Genomic DNA, 21,970 nt, shown 5'->3' on the forward strand with positions numbered 1-21,970 from the left:
CACACACACACACACACACACACACACTCATTTCTGTAGGTTTACCTTATATTTAACACATACGCATCTCTGCTGCCAACATTCCTGTGAAGAAGCGTCCTATAGCGAGCGCTTTCTTTTGTCTCCAACAGAATATTACAGGAGCTCCTCATTGAGCCGCTCATGCTCTATTTCTCAGCATTATTTGCCGAGTCACAAAGTCAAAGGCTGCTTTGATGGCAGTCAAAGGCAACAATTACTTGTCGTATATGCTGTTTTTTTTTTTTTCTGCAGCGCGTAATGACTGCGGAGCAATGAGAGGGTCCCCAAAGTATAGGGAGAAACAGACCCTAACAGTGTCGCTCTGTAACACGGTGCCTTCAAAGCCTGGGAAACGTAGCTTAGCATCAGATGACAATTATTAGGTCAATATAAAACCCCAGTTCTAAAAAAGTTGAGACTTTGTGTGAAATGTAAATAAAACCAGAAGGCTGTGGCTTACAAATCTTACAAACCCATATATTATTCACAAAGGAACATGTGAAATTATTAAATGTTTAAAGGGGACATAGTAAAATCCACTTTTTAAACCGTTAAATGCATTTTGTTGTGTACTTGGAGTGTAAGAAATTTGAATTCAGTTTCGGTGCTGAATCAAACTAGAACGGACCGCTTTTTATCACAGTTTAATTTAAAGTTTTGAACTGAACATTTGTTGTGTTAACAGGTCGGCGTATTACACGACGTACAGACAAGTGTACAAACGGGATTATCAGACTGAGTACAAGTGTTGCCCGGGATGGACCCAGCTGAACAGAGAAGCAGGTTGTCTTTATCGTAAGTATTTATTTTAATCTCCTACATCAAATAAATCATTTCAATGTATTTGTGTCCCAAGCTTTTTCTGGACTCTCTAACATTAAGATTTCTGAATGAAAATCCTTCTAAAAATGATCAAGAGTCACTTTGTCCGTCCAGGCTCCAGAGCAGATGTTATCAGTTAGCATTGCATCCATTGTGCACATGTTGCTGCAACATTCAAACTAGAAGGGAAACAAAATCCTAATTGTTGACATAGTTTAAATGTTGACATTAGCTCAGAATTTAGATTTGAGTTGTAGTGTCTACTTCTGCACTCGGGGGAAACAAAAAGAAGAGGAAACCCTGCTTAGCATCTCTGTGCTGTCAGGACCCTGCAGAGCTGCTGTTGTTGCTGATGGAGACCGTGTTTGAGAATCGGTGGCTGCTTGGCTGGAATTCTTGCTGTGTACAGCCAAGCCCAAAACAAACGCGATCCCACATTCAGCTCTGTCTTCTGCAAAGCTGTGCAATGCTAACACAGATTAGATACTTTTATAACTGACATGGAAACACGGCAGCGGCCAGTTCGTTTCTTTGCCGCCAAACGCTGCCAAGCTCTCACTGAAAAGACCAGGTGCTGGTTTGCACACACACACACACAAAAGATTCACCCCCATCTCACTGCAACGCAGAATTTACTCTCACCAATCCCGATCTTACTAACGCCGCTGCTCAGAAACGTATGTGACAGCGTCCGTTTCACTGGCTGACCATGCACCGTCTGATTCCTGCACCCCACGCTGACGTCACAGCTTGGCTCGAGCCTCGACCAACGCTCCAGCCTGATCTCGGCTCAAGGGAAAGTAGTTGCGTCGGTCACGCTGAAGCTTCCAGCAGCTCATCTCTGTATGAACAGGCCCTGCTTTCACACCGCTCAGACCGAGGTTTCTTTGATGGGATTTCACAAGCAGTGATCCAGATCACACAGCCTGCGTACCGTGGACCGACCCCTGGCAAAGCCTTCCTGTAAACTGTTTAACTCGCAGCTTCTCGACTTAAATGAAAGCACTCGAGTTCTCGTCCTGCTCCCATATCTGGCTCGAGTGCTGGATGGCCTTCAGGATGAGGAAATGATTCTCTGGGGAGGCCCTCTACTGGGAGGTAGATGAGATGGCGAGTAGGAAAAGATTTTCTGGATGTTTCTATCATCGTGCATCCTATTATTGTCTCCTCCTCAAAGAGCTCTTTGTTTCCAACAAAAATGTGAAATTATACAATAAAACCGTCTGTGCCCCAAATGAGTCTGTTTTGTTTTAAAACACTCGGAAAGAAAAGCCATGAGGAGACATTCCTCTGTTTTGCTCGCCGCCTGTACTTGAGTTAGTCTGTTTTGCGTGACAATAGCTGCTCTTTCCTGTATGAGGCACGGCTTTTATCTCTGCAACCAAAGACGTGGCAGCACTTTGAGACGGGGACGAACTAATCACCCCTTTTCTCTGAGCCATTGAACCTGGATAAAAGGAAGCTCACACCGCAATCCTCCCACTCCTGCACACTTTGCTGCGCGCTATCTGCGCTGTACTTCAGTCAGCACGGACGCAATTTGTGTGGCTGTTTTTCGGCAGGACCTCCAGCATCCAGAAAGGGGGGGAAAAACTGCTTTGCAAAACGTACAGCTTTAGCTAATCCTCCGAAACCCCCCCAAATGGGAGGAATAGGAATGCTTTGTGTTGAAATAGTGATTTAGTGTCTGGTACTTTTGAAGTCTCTTTGTGTGCCCTGTTGTCACTCGTTCTCTGTGTGTGTGTACATTTCCCAAATAAAGTCAGTGTAAGCTAATTAGTCTAATGACCCCTCCTTAGGTGAGCTGAATTGAAGGTGCAATGATCTGAAGCTCTGTTCTCAGGTCAACCCACCGCCCCCAGCTCTGATTCTCCAGACAGTTCCTCTGTTTAACCCATCAGCTGCACAGAGGTTGACTTCTTCTCACATTGTTGTGATCCATACTTTCAGCTGTATAAGCTCTAGATTGTGTTTTTTTTTTCTGACATACATAATTAGTCACATATTCTTTTAAAAATAGAGTATACCACAACAAACACCGGCTTATTTATCTGCTGTTTCGTTGCACTAATTTGTCCTCCTCCATTTTGTTTTTCATAGATTTTAGATCCATAATGCCATCATCTAATTATACATGTTTATGTGGTTTTCATCCTCACAACATGGCTCAGAGCTCTTGAGTGGTTTTTAAATATCCAAGTTTTCAAATTTTTTTTTTTGGCGGGGGGGTGGGTAGTTGTTGCTGTTTTCGCAAAATATCTCACAAAACCTCTGGATGGATCTGTTCCAAAATAATCAATGGAAGTACATCTACATTTGGTTAGCTACGGCTTTCACAGCTAATCAAGCATARCCGAGACGGTAGTACCTTGGTGAATTTTACAAACATTAAATTAAATTGTGGTGCTCACAAAACATAAACCAAGGGCAAAAAAGGTCAGGGGAGATTATATTATTTTGTAGATTTAACCAAATTGGCTGCAAACTTGTTATTTCTAAAACCAAAAAAGAAAGCCTTAGTCTAAAACTTTGACATTAAGGCATTGGGTGATAGTCCTTCAAGGAATGCTAGGCTTTGTTTTAAATAATTATTGACTTTTTTTTCAGCATTCAGAGTGGAAGTGGAGGCAGAATGCGGTGGTGAAGCAGTCAAAGTGTCTTTTGTGTGTTTTGAAAAGACTTCAATTTGCTCACTATCTTTTTCTGCTGCGAGCGAAGGGCTCTTGACTTGGTGATGGCGACTTCCTCCACTTAAGTGCTTTGAGCACCAATCAGTCAGTGAGTTAAACCTTTTACTCAAGCGAGCGGCCGAGGGGATGGGCGAGGATGGTGTTGGGCAAGCTGGGCGAAGAAAACAGGCAGGTCTGCTGATTGGATGCGACAATCGGCTTTGTGACGGGGGCCGAGGAAAAGAGACAATGGCTTCTCCAGTTTGTCGTCCTCGTTAACTGCTGAATGGGAACCGGCCTCCTTTTGTGATGAGACCCGTGTAGCTACATGTGAAATAGGGCTACCGGCCAGAAAGAAGGAAACAGCCCTCTATCTATCCATGGGTGGTCTTTTACAGTACTGTGTAAAAGTTTTAAACCACCCTTTGGGGTCAGACTTTATTGTAATGCTTTAAAGTATTCCTGATCAGGTTTTCTGATGAACAAGCATGTGGTTATATCTTTAAAAATAGTAGGAGAAAAACAGCAAAGACCTAAAAGATGCTTTGTTGTTTAGTCTGTCAGCTACAATTTCAATTAATGTCTTTTGAAATGACCTCATTGGCGCTAAAAAGCTAATTTGTGTGTCAAACTGTGAAATTTTGATATTTTTTTAATAATCATAGTACCTTGTATCTTTGTGACAGGCACTGTTATTAACAATCCAATTTATAATAGGTTTGCTAAGTCTGTTATGTGTCATGACAACACAGATTCATTCATGGAGTTTGAATGCTTTTTTTTGTTTGTTTGAATGATTCAGAGACAGAGTTTAGGAACTTAACAAATGACAGATTTCATATTTCTCTTTAAATGATCACTGGAATAAATGGAATAAAAAAGCAGCCATTAAAAAAACAAAAACAAAACACAGGCAAGACTTTCAGAGGACCTGGAAACTCTTGTTCAAGACCACTTTAAAAGCAAGAAATTTTTTACAAAAAACAAGAATTTCGCACAGCATCATATGCGTTTGAGTGTACAGCATTGTAAAAAAAAAAGGCAACATTCACGTTGAACATGAGATGATGAAAAGCTGCAGATAAACAGACACAAACACTGAAAATAGGCTGTAAACAGCCAACCAGAGTGTTGTACRACAACAGTCAACTTATGGTTTCGATTGTTTGGTACCACAGAGCACTGACTGCGGGTTCATCTAATTAAATGAGCACTTCTTTCTCAAAAAATTTTAAAAAAGCCGAATTACGGAAATATTTGAGGCTCTGAGCCTCTTGAGGTTTTCTTGCCGTCATCTTTGCCAGCTGGAAGAACTCGTCTGATGGCGATCTAACYGAATCAGCTGTAATCAGGTTTGAATCTTGAGAGTAAATATTTAGTCCTGGTGAGGGGAAAAAAGTCTACTTCTGTAGTCGGGAACCTAAAGCATCCCAACTTTGCTTTCAAAATGTCAAGAGTAAAGGATCAGTTTGTGTCCACAATGATTGTTTTTATCCAGCATTCCAACAGCAGAAGACTCGTCTCAGGACCTGACAGAAATGAGCAGGTGTAGCCGCCCCTGAACGAACACGTCTTGAAATGACACATTCTGCTGCAGAGAAAACATGATTTGTTGCTGCAGAATGCAGTGCTTGGATCTGCRTTGTGCACTCACCAATTATGGCCCCAAGCTGAGCCCTGTGTGCAGGCCGGCCTTTATGTAAAGTGCCCTAAATGATTCCCCCCCGGCAGGTCACACTTGCGGTGGGTGGGGGTTTTAAACATATATACGAAGACTAAACAAACTCGGCGTTGATGTCGACATCCCGTTTTGACACCGGCTTGTCTTCCTTTCAGGGTCTTTGTGTGAGCTGTTGACCCTTGCTCCGTCTGATTCTTCTTTTTTGTGCGAGCAGCTAACCCTCTCAGAGAAGGTGTCTCTGGAGCAGGAACAGCCGCGAGTGAGTTTTGTGGCGCACTGCTCGCCACGTTAAGGATTTACTTCAGGGAAATGGGGCACGGGGTGTGGGGTGGGGGGCTGGGTGCTCAAAAATGTGCTGGTTTAATGCCAACAATCCTGTGTCTCGTCTCTGAAGCGGGAATGCGCCCCCACCACCACCCACTCACCCCACCCCCTTGTTGTTGCTTAGTCATGCCACCCTGTAGTGACTCTGAGAGACATCTGACCTTCTGCTGCAGTGCCGCTGATCGTTTTCATTGAAATCTTTTTAGGAATGTCTCATTAATTTGATCTCTCACAGCTGGTGATAACATTGTTCTAAAATATTTGGATCTAGTTGGAGCTATGCAAATAAACCGACTTTTTTTGTTTGTTTTTACCCTGTCATTGGTTACATTCACCCCAATAAAATTCCCCCTGATTATTTAATCATATGGATACGTTACAGTGGCATTCATGTTGTGGCCAAATAATCATAATGATGTGGGAACTGGAAGTCGCCAGGAGCAGATTTCCTGTGGTGATCTGTTCCTCCTGTTTGAGTGGAGTTTCTGTAGCTTCACAAAAAGAACGGAATGCTGCAGTAAAATAAAACATAAGCCTTATTTTATGGTGTGTTGAACCTCTGAAAACTGCTGTTGTGTGTTTTTCATACTATATGGAAGACGGTAAAAAGAGAAACTGAACATCAAATGGTTTTATGTATGTATATAATAAATTAGACAGATTATTTACTCCAGTTAATTATTCTAATTTACAGGGGATTAATGCTCTAAAATTATTTAAAAATTCAAGTTCTTGTGAGCAATTAATGCACGATTTGCAAAAACTGTGTGGAAATTTCTACCACTGTTGATGAAAACATAGTTATTAGCCTGGGTGGGTGTAAAGCACCTCATTTGGAAACAAAGAGACAGCCTCAATACGAGTTGATCTGAGACACATCTCTGAAAAAGGGTGACAGAGGGGCTTGTGGAGTTACAATAAGAAGGAGTTCAGACCAAAGCATTGCAGTTTCATTTTATATAAACCCCAACTGAATGGTTTAAGTATGTAAAAGGATTTAAAGGCATAATACGTCCACTTTAAGGCATCCTGTAGTTATTTCAGCATCATTCTACGTCTTTGTGCTCCACTTTCAGACTCAGGTGTCAGTTTGACCTCTGTTTTTACTTTTAGAGGTTTAAAAGTAATGAGATATCACTCACAAATAATTAGTAAAATCTGATTTAGGTTTAGAAATGACTCCAAGTTTTATATATGAAAGACACTTGCGACAATAAAGTCTTCACTATGATTTTTCAGCAATTACTGAGTTGTTTCGCAAAATTTGATATATTAAATTAAACTTATTTGAAGAAAATGAATCAAAGTCTTTCACAGACTAATGTAAAATTTTTACTTGTTGATTTCAGTTTACCACTGATTGTATATCTCCATGTATCAGCTTTATGTTTAACGATGATTTTTTTGTTGGTTTTCCATCAACTTGCATTGCTGAGTCTGTTTAAACTTTACTGAGCAAACTGAGGCCCTCACCATGACCATATAAAGCCATTCGATGAGATTAGAAAGGGCATTCAGCTCTCTCTTTGATGAGATTACACGAACAGAATCTCATTGCTGGCAGATGATTGTAATTTAAGATGACTTTCAGAGGAAGGATTTTTATTTGTACTTCTGTTATGATTAGCTCCAGTTTGTTCTTCTCTTTTTCCACTCCCACCGTCCACATGTTGCATGAGCAACAATGAAAGGATGTCAGTCCTCTGTTCTTGTCAGAAAGAAACACAGAGTTTTGCTGAGGAGCGTGCAAAACCCCAGCTTTCTATAAAAAGCTGTGTCATACCTCACGTGGTCAGTAGTCTCAACACAAATCAGATAAGAAGGGAAACTCAGGCAGACGTGTGTTTTGTATACAGGCTGTCACGGTTGATGAATGTTGCATGAGTTTATGGAATACAATGATTTATACACCTCTTTAGAAGTTACCTACTTGTTCTCACGTTCTGTACACTTATGTGTCTTTATATTTGAAGCAACTTCTGGGCAGATTTTCTGCTCTTAAGGGATTGGAAATCTGTGGAAATGGGCCTCTTTTTATCTTATAACTCACCCTGGCACATCTGTTCTATCATACTTTGTGACAATGAGTAAAAGTCCAGTCAGTCGCTCTCAGGAAATGTTCTTCGACATAAAAGTTTAATATAAAACTGACCATAAAACGCCTTTGTGCAAGCTGCTGCTGTCAATTCTGACACAACACGGATGCTGTGAACATGTTAGCATATCTCTTTAAGCTTGCCAAAAATCTGCCTCTATATTCCAAGCCAAGTGGTAAATTCCTCTTTCATTGGTTAGTGTGAACGGAGGAGAGTCGAAGTCCTTCTTAAGACAGCAGTTAACAGGTTGATGATGCGTTTTTGATGGAATAAGGTCAGTGTTTGAAACCACAGGTGTTGAGGCCTCATGAAAACAGCCAGGTGTTTTTTTTTTACCACGCTCACACATTTGTTCTGTCTCTTCTCTCCTACCACCCCGTCTGTGTGTGCGCGCACGATGCAGCGACGTGCAGCTACGGCGTGTGCTTCAATGGAGGTCGGTGTCGAGAGGGATCGACCCTGCTTTGTGACTGTCCTGCAGGGTTCGCCGGGCCCAGATGCCAGTACGGTATGTAGAAACATCTGTGCTGTGATAAGTGTTTCTTCTTTTAGTTTTTAAATACATTTTTAGATAATTTTTTTCTTCTTTACAGAGTTAAAAGTTAATTTAAAACCATCACAGAAAGTTTTATCACGAAATATATGGAAGAAGTGTTAGCATGCCTTTCATCTATTTTGGCTACAGGTTCTGAAACTGAACAGCAGAGTTCCCTTTTTACACAAAAAAAATCCCTTTTGAGTTTCAACTCAAGTCTACATTTCTGCTTATGGAACTCTGTTTAAGTGTCAGAAGGAATGGCCTCACATCAGCAGTTGGCTCGCCCAAAATATTTTATCTGCACACTCCATTGTTGAAGTTGTGCTGTTGAAGTAAAACAGTGGACGACTGTTGTTTTTTCAGACAGCTCCACACGACAGGAAATTCCTTGTTGTGTCAAGCTTGTRCCGGCACTGTCCCGAAATGTGTACCCTCACACCCCCACCCCACCCTCAGTCCCAGACACTACTGAAGTTTGTTGCTTAAGTTTTCTAGCGAGGGAGCCTCAGACGATCAAAGTTTCTTCTTGTAATTCTGCATCTGTAATCCTTCACGTTCACATCTAGTCGTTAATCAAAGCCCAGGGAAAGCAGAAGTTCGGACGTCTCTAATCCCTTCCTTTCTGGACATTAAAATCTAACATTGCTGTTCTGCACTGTGAATAATGACGATCAGAAATGGGCACTTAGGGATCGTACAAGGTGGAGAACAGTGTAAAGGAGCCCCCCCAGTTTTATGGTTCGGTGAATGGCACTGAATGAACCACCAGATGATGGTGTGGCGGTGTGGCCTGACCAGGAGCAACATTTGTGTTGACATAAGTCTGGAGAACACTCACAGGTGCTGATTTTTCAGGGGGGTCTGCATAACTGCGAAGTGTAAAGCATATAGCATAATGGAGAAAGAGAAGCAATGTCTTTTTTTAATGAAAAATAAGCGATGACTGATAAATTTCTCAAGCATTGTGAAGATTTATTTAGTGGTCCAACACATACCAGTGCGGTGTTGCTGTCATGCTCTGTGGTTGAAGTTGTATTCATGTCAGAGCCCTGATCACAAGCCGACATAAGATTATATTTATGACTGTAATTTACTCGGCTGTCACTCCCTCTCTACTTGTGATATTCTGAAGCCRCGCTGAGTTGACGCGGAGCCTCACATCACACAGATCCACTCATCATTCACTCACACCAGGCACTCGCAGCAACATTCCCCCCTCGGTCACATGTGGCGGTGTCCCTTTCTGATGTGGTTCGTCCATGTTTGCGTGCAGCAGCTGGGCTATGTTTATGTCATTCAAAGGGGCCAATTACTCTTCCACTCACACAACTTGTCTGAAGCCCTCATCTGTTTTGCTTTTTAGCAGCGTTGCGCCACAAAGATGTGTAAGACAATAATTACTGTTTTTGTGTTTTGGTGCCTTACCTTTTGTGGTGATGTAAGAACTTTAGCCCGGGGACCATTCTTATCTTTTGTTAACAGAAAGTCACGTGCAGCTGATAGATGATTATTCATGTCAGTCATGTTGTCCTATATGAACTTAATATCTGAATTAAAAGTTCTTGGAGGTTATCTAACAAAATATTGTTTTAGGCTTGTGTTGGGTATGATGTTCTCTCTGTTTTTGTGTCGGGGTCCCTTTTAACATTCTTGTCTGTATCAAACAGGATTTAGTTTCTTGGTGTGTGATGCATTTGGTATCCAGTCTGTCAACGATACAGAAGTGCTTTCCTCTGAAAACAGCAGCTTCCAAAGCATTCAGGTCTCAGGCAGGACACGTCTTTACGAAAGCTGACATCTGGGCTCAGCAGCAGACGCATAAATAAACAGAATGACTGCTCAACGCACTGAAAAACAAAAGTTTGCTCAGAGTATAAATACTGTTTTTTCTCTCACGTCGTGTTTTGTGGAAAAGAAAAATTAATTTATGTGAAAATGTAGACTGAACGGATTAAGTAAAAATATTTTTAAAATTTTTAAAAATGTCGTGTTAAGAAACGGGGTAGGATGATGGCTCAGTTGGAGCTGCTCTCGGCAAGAAGGTTACCCAATCGAATCCTGACCTGGAACCTTTTTGGGTTGAGTTTGCATGTTCTCTCCGTGCTTGTGTGGGTTTTCTCTGGTTTCCTCCCACAGACCAAAAACATGAATGTTAGGTCAACTGGAAACTAAATTGTCCCTAGGTGTGAGTGAGTGAGAGAGAGAGTGGTTGTCTCTACAGTATAAGACTCTGTGGTGGACATGCGACCTGYCCAGGCTGTACCCCCCTCACACAGGCCCTGTCCCAATACTCGCACTCCCACCCTCGTTCCACCCTTGTGCACTTCAAATGCGTGTTTACGTTGAAGGGTTTGAGTGCATCGTGTGTCCCACATTCTCCACATCTGCCCTTCGCCAAACCCATTTAGGGTACATTTTGGGTAGTGTATTTCACACAATTCATTGCTGCCAAAACAGCGACCACTTTTTTAAAATAAATTTTTATTGAACATTCAAACATGGTACAAAAAATAACAATGCTGCCAGGGGGAATGAAGAACTATAAATGAAAAAAGAGGGAAAATGTTTAAATATATGTAATAATAATAATAATAATAATAATAATAATAATAATAATAATAATAATAATAATAATAATAATAAACATTAAATAAAATGATTACACCACAAAAAAGAACCAGTCACGACAAAGTTAAATCAGGAATTCCAAAAAGTGAACAAGACATTGTAATTTGTTTGCCTTCTGATTAGTAGAGAAGTGAATAGATTTCATATATTGTGTAAATTCAATCATGAAGGAGATAAAATTTGTTTCTTTCTTTAAACATTTGCTTTTATGTATATGAAATTTGGCCTAACAGCGACCGGTAGCTATCGGTGTTTGATGACGTAATCCGTACTGTCCCAATTCTCAATTGTTTTGCACGCTTGTAACCTGCGCACTCGAACACTTATGTGCACTTCRACTGWRTCCACACTTCACAGAGGKGCGTAGGGTGCGCACTGAGCATTGGGACTGGGCCACAGTGACTGCTGTGGGCACCAGTGACCCTCGTGACCCCGAAAGCAAGAACAGCGGGGGAAAAAAATCATGGATGTAGTGGTTGTTCATTGTTGCCATTCATTGCAGTGTTTTTAAGCAAGTTTGAGAACAAGACATTTGTGAAGAAGACAGGAAAGCAGAGAGGTGAAAGGTTGCATTTCCAAAACTGGCCTCATTTGTAGCTAATTGTAAAGCATATGAAAATGAAGACTGACTATTTTTTGCATTTGCTCATCCGGACTGACAGTGATGGCAGAGAGCAGCAGAGACACAGATGGTGCTTTTGTCAGATGGGTCATGCTGTTAAACAGAACATCCAGTTACAACATGAGAAACCATTTCTCACCTGCTGCTACCCCTAAAGCTACAAAGCTGACAGCCTGGGATTTTTTTTTTATCTTCGTATTGTATCTCTTCTATTGATGTTAAGGATCAGTTAGGGATTGAATCTGATATTTCCTTATAGTCTGCTGGCCTTTGTTAAACTCTGAACTCTGTGTAATTTAACATTTTTTATAAGGAATTAATAAAAAAAAATGAAGAAACACTGATTTACCAAAACACTTTAGTTTACTGCCGTTGCCCCTTTCTTTGACTGAAAAAAAGGTTTGAGTTTATTTTTCTGAAAGAGTAAAAGACATGTGGAAGAGATCCAAAGTTGTCCTTAGTAGTTTAAAGAGAATGAAAGATTTAGAGTTTCGCTAACATTGTAATTGGATTACAAGGTTGCTTTGATTTGTGCAAATCTGTCACTTTTACGATGGGAACTGTTTCCTGTTTTTTTGAATGGACTGCGAATGTGGCTGGTTAGGTTGAAATACTAAAACACTTCTTTAACACACATTTTCTGATGTTTTATTGATTATAAGCATGAAGGACTGTAAAGGCATGAGATGCTGATACACCGAGATGTTCAGCTGCAGCAGTTTGTCATCCATGACTGGTGGAGTTCAATGAAAAGGTCCAAAAGGTGTTGGATAGCAGGGTTTGGTTTCTAGCACACTTGTTTTATATACTTATAAATTACCCATTTGGACATTAATGGCTGGTAATGGTGTTGTAAGTGTCCACAAAAGGATAAGCAAAGCCATTTTCAGGCGGTGATTCTCAGAATTTCCTGTTTTCTCTGTGACTGATTTAACAGCTTACAGCTAAAACAGATGTGAAAATGTTGAAGCCTGCTTTCTTACTTTGCAGAGAGAATTTATGTATTTGGTTCTGACCTGGAAAAACACAAACAGAAGGTGAAAAAGTTAAAGCTAGACCTCTTTGGGGAACAAATTGAGGGGGGTGACAAAGGCATGTTGTTCATGATTTTTCTCTCCTCGGCCATAAATTGGAGTCAAGGAGGTTTTGTCAAAGTTATGAATGAAATTTAGTTCAAAGGTTTAATCCTTCATCTTTTGAGTGTTAATGGTCAGAACTCCCACAGAATGGAAAAGAAAGGACACCTTAGTGATGGAGGCGCTGCAGAACACAGCCTGGAGTTTTCTCACACATTCTTCACCACTTTGTCCTCAACCTTTGTGTCTCAGTTTCACTTTATTTCTTTGCATCCTTGTCATTTCCCGGTTTAACCTTTATTTCTCAAATCAAAGACATTTGTCTTACAGTAAAGATTCATTCTTCTCTGTTTAGGGCAGAATCATTATTTGTAACACAAACTAAAATGTTAAAACACTTTATCATTTGAGTCTATATTGTTAATGATCTAAAAGTTGCTCGAACTCGTTTCACTCTGTAACAAGTGTAGGATTCAAATTCATCTCAGTAAACTGTACCTTTTTTACAATATTTAATTAAATCAACTTTTTTAAACAAAATTCTTTCAATTGTCATCAAAACACAGGTAAATAAAAAGCTTCTTGCATATACAGTGAAAAGCCTGTTAACATTTGTAGCAATTGTTTAACGTCTCTTTCAGGCCAAAGCTTTTAATTTGCTGTGAGATAATTAGGTTGAGCCAGGAGAGCGAGCGGCTCCGAGCCCGTAAAGGAAAGACGTCTCTGATTAGAGGGAGCGTGTTCCCTTTGGAGGGTGGGGTACGTCCCAGCTACCTGCCACTGCACCCTGCACAGCTCCATAATCTCGTGTAATTACACTGCATCTGGGCACCAACACAGATTCGTTAGGATGTGGCTGCAGACTGTACTCTGGCATACAGACATAAACCTGATGATTTTTTTTTACATTTTACAGCTGATGAGTTCTGGTTGTTATACCTCATTATTAAAAACAGAAATTTTCTGTTAAGCAAATTGTAATTATCATCATTATGATATGAATGGTGTTAAAAAAAAACAATGACACGAGTAAAGCGTGCACTGATGTTCGAAACAAATCATCTTTAGTGGCTTTCTGAAGTTACTCCATAACATTAGAGCTCATCGCCTCCCAACAACCCTCAGGTTATGTTTTTTTTGGTCCTGCTGTGGAAGCATGTAATGTCACACTTGGGGAATACAAAGCAACAATGTTCCTTCCTTCAGTATATGATGGGATGTCATGTTTCTGCCCTGTAGGGTAACAGCTCTGAGTGATTCTCCCTCTGCACATACCTGTGTTACGTACCTCACAAACCCAGCCTGGAATCACAAAGAGTCATTTTTAAATTCCTGCAGGCCTCCTTTTAGTGACCCAGACATTAAAAAAAACTCCCGGGCCAGAGCTGGAAAAAAAGCATGTCCCTACAGGAAAGACAGAACGCACTCTGGGTCAGAAGGCTGGAAGTCCAGGAGGTAGTGTTTACTCGCGTTGAACGTAAAACTCCAGCCTTGAGACATGAATGGTTTTTTGCAGTTGATTTAATTTTTTTGACCTTTGCTTTTGTCTGTAAAACGCAGCTGATTGATTTGATTTGTTTTATTTATTTAACAGGAAAAGATTATTAAAAATCAAGCCTGACTCAGCATAATTGCTGTTTTACAGCAGGTTCCTGTTCTGCAGCACATAAACACTCAGAATTACAGCATCACAATCGCATCATTATACACCATAGACACAAAGACAAACAAACATACCAAATTTCAAAAAGGCAGCATTTGTAAAATAGGACGTCTAAATATGAGCACAACAAAAAGTGTCCAGCAGATGGCAGACAAGATTCTTCTTAAAGGGCTGTAGTTTTGAAATGGACTTTATGTTTTGAGGAATGTCATTCCATGCTTTAGTATAAACATAGAAGAAAGACCTCTGGCCGTAACAGTTTTTAAAAKTTGGTAATATCAGTTGTCCTTTTGTAACAGATCTAGTTGAATGACCACTTCCAGAATTTGATTTGGGCAACAATGCACAGAGAGTTCCATAATTGGCACCTTGGAAGATCTGAAAATATAAATTAATACCACTATACAAAACATAATTCTGAAAAATCAAGGCATCAGACAATGAAAGAACTGTACAGTGATGAGTCCAACCAGGAAGTTTTTTAGAAATTTTGTAGGCCCTGTTGTAGAGCCTAAGTATGGGTTCTAAGATTTCATTTGTTGTAAGAGACCAAACAGGTAAACAGTACGACATGGTTGAGAGTATAATGGCATGAAGATAGATATTTGAAACAGAAGATGTCAGATTGGATCTAATTTTTGAATAAACGTATAATTTCTGTTTCAGCTTAGTGATTAAGACTTRTACAKGATCACRATAAGTCAAATGAGAATCCAAAGTAATTCCAAGATATTTGTAGGTAGTGACAATATCAAGGGGTTTGTTTAAAAAAGTGAGTTGATTTGTTATATTGAAATGTCTCCTGGTGAGGAAAAATACATGCACACAGTTTTTTTTAACATTAATTGACAAAACATTATCTTGAAGCCAACCATGAAATGTCTGAAGATCTGCTTGTAACTGACTATTAATGGATTCAATATTTAAATCAGACAAAAAAAGAACAGTATCATCAGCATACATTAAAATATTTGAATACTTCAATATTTTTGGAAGGTCATTTATGTATAATAGGAAAGGCAATGGGCCCAGTATGCTACCCTGCGGAACTCCCACGGAACAGGACAGAGACCCGGACACAGAGCTTCCATGTTTCACAACCTGACACCTATCAGTCAAATAAGTGAAAAACATTTGTATTGCAGATGATGAAAGTTGAAAAGAAATCAACTTTTTTAAGAGAGTATAATGATCAACTTTGTCAAACGCTTTACAAAAATCAATATATACAGCACCAGTTACTTGACCTTTGTTCAAAGCAGCACGTATTTGTTCAGTGAATAAAATTAATGCAGACATGGATGACCTTGATGTGCGGAAACCATGTTGGCTATTGCTTAGCATATTATTAGCTTCTAGATGCTGAAGTAGTTGATTAAATAATGTTTTTTCAAGTAACTTAGAAAAATAGGAAGAACAGAAATTGGCTGATAGTTTGAAGCTTCTGTTGGATCASCAGATTTAAAAATGGGAGTAATCTGAGCAAACTTCCAGGCATCAGGGAAAATAGACTGCACAATACAKAAATTAAGCAAATGATGAAACAATGGTAAAAAAGTGTTGGCATGCATTTTCAAGAAATCCATATTTGTCTTATATTTGTCAAATGCATGTGAGCCATTTAGAGATCTGTTGTCCTCCATCCACATTTTCAGTTACAGGCTGAGTCATTTCTACCTTCTCCTCTCTGTCAACGCTCTCTGGTTTCATTTAAAAGAGACAATCGTCAGATATTGTCCAAGATTAWCCTTCAGGGTGGATATAGCTCGCTCACACCGAGGACCTATCCATGTCATCATTTACCCAGAATGCTTTGTGTGCAAATAAAATGGCTCCATCCATGCTAAAATACAGTATATGTTTTTAAATTTACAAAACTAAACAGCCCACGGTATTTTTGTCTTATTTTACAGTTAAAATATATGTTTATCAGATAAAGTCTAATGTTACAACTAATCAGGGATACCTTTAACAAAGCTGTGAGAAACAGCTGTAATTGTCCAGCATGAAGACATCGTCCTTTGGAGAAATTTTGTGACTCATCAAAGTGAACTCAGCTGTCTGTTTTTAGGAATGAAGGAAGCTGTGGTGGTCAGATCTGACACAGAAAAAGCAAGGGAAAAAATGGAAGCTTACTCAGCAGAAGGCATCTGGCTCCAGAAGACCAGAGAATTTAAATCATAAACATACAGTACATGAACACACATGTGTGCAAGTGAAACCCACAGGTTTGCCTTGCAGTGAAGAGAAATGAATCATCAAAATGAGGATTAAAGGAATTTTGGGATTTAGCAGCGCAGAATAAACAGACTGAAACGGTGGATTTTAGTGTCTCGTGAGGTCAAACGTGCACGWATAATACAGCTGAGGGTTTGGAGGTCAACCAACTTTATGCAGACTACAAAGTGATTTAATTGATATTTTTACTCAAGTCTCGGCCTGTTAAAGCCTTCATCCAGTCAAACAGTCTGCTGCTTGTCTCTGCCTTCTTGTCAACACTAGTCTTTAAAAGACAGGTTGAAWGAAAGCAAAGTGTTACTGTTTCAATAAAAGGATCAACCAGATTTTTGTTTTTATAAGACAAATATATTTAAAAAGGAGCATCACAGTTAACTTTTTATTGCTTTCTAACAGAAAAAAAATGTCTTGAGGTGTTTAAAAACATAATCTTGCTGTATTTTGTCATTTGAATCTTATTTTTTTCCTCTCTAAAATATAGAAACACAGTTTTAATACCAAACCACTCTTTCTTGTTCAGTCAATGGCAAATAGAAAAATGTTGGAACTTAGTAGATTGGTGTACAAATGTCTCAACAAGGTCTGTGTGTGGTTAGTTTTTTTTTTTTTTTGTCATTACAGAAACATTTTTAACTTCGCAATTTCCTGGCAAATCGTACCACTTCCAGTAAATTCACTTTTTAACAACTCGGCTGCCATGTTTGCCACAATTACAGCATCTCAGGAAAAAATCCTTTGCTCAGAACTGCCACTAAGAATGCACCAAAATAAGGCCTAAGGTTGAAAATTAAAGGTTCCATCGAGCATGGCTCTCTGGAAAAAGCCACTGTGGTAAACCAGGAGTGGAAAACATTCACCCACTTTGGCTAATATAGCAGACTTTGACAGTAAATTATTATGTTGTTAGGAAACTGTGTTTTTAGTGACATTACGAATTAAAAAAGGCAGAAAATCACAGTTTTAAATTCATAAATATTCAGCTGCACATCTGGATTGTTTTGAYGTCGCCAAGGATTAACAGCAGGGGGCAATGTTAAACTTTATCTGATCACTTCCACTAAAACAGCTTGTAAATAAATTCRTGCAGGTTGATTAGTTCACATTAAATAATCACTTTGATCTCTGTTTTGCACTTCTTGTTATAAAGACAACTCACAGGCAAACAAGCCTGAAGAGAAAATGTCTCATTTAGCTCATCTGCACATGAATAAAAGAATAAAACATAAATGTTTGACTCTGCATGGACTTAAAGTTTATTAATTTCTTTAAAAACCTCATAAATTCAACATACAACAAAATACAATTCATAAATTAAATGAAAGCTAGAAGAAGAAGAAGAAAAAATCTTATTATATCTGCCCCCTTTTCCTCAAATAAATAAATTCAATCAAAAATAATCTTTAGTTTACAAAAAAAGCCTTCATTAATTCATAAAAATATCTCCTTTACCCAGTTCAACTGTTTCACTGCAGAACATAAGAGGTGTTTGGAAATTTGCCCATTGGGTGGAAACAAATATGTATTTTTAACAATAAATTGTAATTTTAGGTTTGGCTGTGCTGTAAGTTAGACGAGACGATGAGCTTTTCAAGCTTTCTGAAAGGGTCATAGTTAATAATTAGTTTCAGCTCATAAAAGATTTGCAGTTTTAGATCTTATTGCCATAAGTTGCTACAAGCAGAGGTCAACATCTTTGTGAATAAACCAAATAGACTGTCTCCGACTTCATAGCACCTGCTAAATGAAAGCAGCTGTGAGGACTGAGGCTCAAACAGGAGTGAACATCAGAAAAGCATTTTGCTGCATCAGCAGGTTTCCACTTCAGGTCTCTAAAAGAAAACAGGTTGATTTTCAGCCAAATTCATGATTCTGGATAAATCCTGCATTTTTCCAGCCCACAACCCCGCTGAGATAATATCAGAGGTCTGAAGGTTTTCTTTGGCCCGGTAAGCCCCTAATGATGTGCCGAGACATTAGCTTCGTCCTCCTGGGAGCAAGTGCTGATCATCCTTATCAGAGGAAGTCACACAATACAGCAGAGGAATGTCAACTCAAAGCTCTGCTGCAGCTGAGCTCAGGAAACAAAATCAAACGTTTTCAGTTTAGCTTTTCATTCTTTGCCGGGTTTCTTGGGAACAGAGTGTCCAATTCACAGATATGGACGTTTTTACTTGGTTTTATACAAATCTGACAAATCTGTGTCTTAGGGTTTTTCTTTACAGCAGAAGAAAATAACAAAATGAGTTTTTTCAACCTATCAGGAAATTGTTTAACATTTTACAAAGTCAGCGTCAGTGGATAAAATCCTAAACACGAMGCATGTGAAGTTATTTTCTTCTCAAAATGATTGCATTACAGTTGTGCAGGTTTAACCTTTGCACAATCCTAGACAAATCTTTTTGGCTATAATCAATAAACTACCTACACGGATGTGTAAACAAACACAGATCTCCAACAACTTTGAAAAAAGAGACAGAAACGACACAGTAAATTATCGATTTCTTCTGTATCTTTTTCACCTGACCCGCAGCCGTTCAACATTCCTGCTCGTTTATTGGGCAGAAAGATACTGAGGATGAGTGTGACTCTGGTCCTGTTTACTTCAGCTGCCATGCAGGTGTGTGGCCTCAGGGGGCTCGTCCTCACGCTAACATCCACATGCAGTCTGACCACAGAATCCTGTATTTTTCAGGTCGCATTCAGAGTCAATTTAGGCATTAATGTCGTCCTTTTCTGATTTTTTTTAAAGTTAAAGAAACTTTACTTTCAGTCGCAGCTACTTTGCTACACCTCAGGACACAGACTTAATAAACCAGGGCCATTCAAGTAAATTTCTCTGGGGGGCCAAGGTTAGTGCAGACCAACAGCTGAGAGGCCGAACATCAAGCAATTAAAGTCATTATGTAAATAAGCCAAGTATTACAAAGATCTGTTACCTTTGAAATGGTTTATTTTGCTGCATTTAATCATGAATACAACATATAGAACCCTATGTAATAAAAGAAGTGATATTAAAACAAAATCAAAAACAATTGACACAAATGTTATTTTGATATATTTAGCTTGCCACATTTTTAAACCAATTTTATTTTTACTTATCTTAATTTTATATTCTACTGCTTGTAGTTTCAAGTGTCTTGGGTTTTCATTCAAATGGTTTTTACCAGCTTTTGCCCAACATTCTAATGTTTCTTTATACCACACATGTCTATGTTTAATTTAAAGAACTTATAATTAAAGTAGAAAACCGAGGGTTTGGGCTTAAGAACCAATGAACTTAATGAACCAATTGGTAGGCCAGATTTTGGTCACCAGTGGGCCTGATGTGGTCTGCGGGCCTCCAGTTGAATAGCCCTGTAATAAACCAAGCTCTTAAAATACAAATCTGTAGCTTCTGCATTAGAACGGTGACTAATATAAATTATTCCTTCAGAGCTTTTTCTCAAATAACCTTCATAGTTTGGTTTGTAATGTTGTAAACCTCATTCTTAATATTAAAACAGCACCTCTTTAAATATTGCAGGTAATTTAGGATTTGGCAACAGAACGAATGCTTTGTTTCAGTGTGAACATTCCCAGATCCCGTTAACTGAGAGGGAAATCACTTAATTGGCTGATAAAACACAACCAAAACAGCTGAGTAACATTTACTTGAAGGGGGAAATATTCTGAGCTGTTTTTTTTTTCATTTCAACTTTTCTGTAGTTACTCTCCTCTTTTTATGAGCAAATAAAGTGTTTATTGGCAAACAAATGTTCCTCCTTTATTTACTTCCTCGCTTTTAGCTTTCACTTCGAGACTGGCATACCAGAAAAAAAAAATCTTCATCTGTAAAATATGCTGAGTATATCTCTAGAGAAAGATTTTTGTGATTATAATGATAAATAAATGCAGTGATTTTATCTTTGAACACAAATTCAAACACAAGTTTGAGAGATTTTCAGCTGTTTTTCCGTTCATAGGTTTGATAGCAAGTTTAACCAGTAAAATAACACAAAAAAATTTAATTTAATAAACCTAAATCTTCACTTATTGTACAAATCTTTAACAAAACCACTCCTGGCTTTTATTTGATGTAAATGACAGATTTATAAGGAACCTAAGAGAACGTGCCATTGTTGCCCATTTCTGCACCAAATTAAAAAAGTTTAATTCTGTTTTGAAATTCTGTTTAAACCAACACTTTCAGTTTGCCTTCCTAGTCAATAACATGGTTTTATTGTGAGTGAGACAAATTTTGCTGCATTTTTCTCCAACAGATGTGAACGAATGTGAGGAAACCAATGGTGGCTGTGAGGGTCTCTGCTGTAACATCATTGGGAGTTTTTACTGCAGATGTCCTGCTGGACAGGAACTGAACGAGGACGGCAAAACATGTCAAGGTTTGTTGTCAAACTCTCGCAATTTTAATTTAGCTTTTTTTTGCATAAAAAACCAACAAAATCAAAGTTCAAGCACAACAAATCACAATGTTACAACTGATTGTGTTGTGCTGAAAGGTGTTGTCTTTTGTCAGTTTTGCACAAAACAAGTTGGAACCATCTCGTTTTTTGTAAAATTTAAATAATATGTTTTTTTCTTTATTATGTTCCCCAAGTTTCCTTTATTTTGTATTAACTGTATTTGCTCATGGTTTGTTTGCGCAACCCTATGTAGAAATAAACTGGCCCCTCACTCAAAAATACTTTAAAATACTTTTTTCATTTAGCACTTCCTGTGCCAAGTGTGACGTTTGATTCATGAGGTCCTCAATGTTTATTTGTTCAATTTTCATTAGAAAATCTGGAATCATTGTTGTTTTGGACAGCTCTGCCATAACTGTTGCAAGTGTGTTGTCAGTACTTTTAATTATGACCGTAAACTAGTAAAAAACTAGCCTGGCCCTTGCCTTCCTACGCAGCTCCGCTCAATTCTAGTTTCCCTTCATTGCGCCGTCTGGGACTTCTCCCACARACAAGGATTTCGCTGGCAGATTTTTAGCCGGGCCAATCAGAGAACAGAACGTCGATTTTCTGCGCAGTRTCTGGTTGTAGTTTATTTTACCTGGGCCAATCAGAGAACAGAAGTTTTGAATGACGTCGATGTTCAATCTGCGCAGTGTCTGCTAGTTGTTTTAGCATACGGCAGTGGAGGAAGTGAATGAAGCCAGTCTGTGTTGATAAGGCTTCCAAATTAAATTAAATTTGTCTGACAAAGCAGCAGCTCTCATTTACTGCCATCACATTCGGCTCGGTATATTTCTCCTCTCAGTAAGGTTGTTTACAGCACATGCGATTTCCAGTTAGCTTCTTATCGTAGCCTCCTTCACACCGACAATACACGCATACTTCAGCAGAGACCATGCCTCCTGCAAGAAATCTATTCTCTATGCAGCAAGCCCAGACCCTAGTACGAAGCAAAATGAAGGACAGGGTCTGGTTTTAACCAGGCTAGTAAAAAGCAGAAGAAACAATGGGCCTCATGCAAGAACCGTTCGTACGCACAGATTTGTTCTTAAGTTGTGCGTACGAGTGATTTAGGAGAGTGATTTTACGAGACGTTCCCAGACCAGAGGAGGTACACAATCCCTCCAGCGAGTCCTGGGTTTTCTCC

General features: G+C 39.1%; 1 protein-coding gene across 1 annotated transcript in view; it reads left to right on the top strand.

The window, feature by feature from the left end:
• Positions 1–21,970, top strand: part of megf6b (multiple EGF-like-domains 6b) — a gene marked incomplete at its 3' end in the record, with an annotated part of 40,981 nt that overhangs the window by 4,203 nt on the left and 14,808 nt on the right. Inside the window, 3 exon segments of the mRNA XM_014002844.1 lie at positions 707–816; positions 8,017–8,121; positions 20,638–20,760. Of these exon segments, the coding sequence (XP_013858298.1) occupies positions 707–816; positions 8,017–8,121; positions 20,638–20,760 (338 nt within the window).

Source organism: Austrofundulus limnaeus, unplaced genomic scaffold, assembly GCF_001266775.1.
Source record: "Austrofundulus limnaeus strain Quisiro unplaced genomic scaffold, Austrofundulus_limnaeus-1.0 Scaffold15, whole genome shotgun sequence".
NCBI classification, from domain to species: domain Eukaryota; kingdom Metazoa; phylum Chordata; class Actinopteri; order Cyprinodontiformes; family Rivulidae; genus Austrofundulus; species Austrofundulus limnaeus.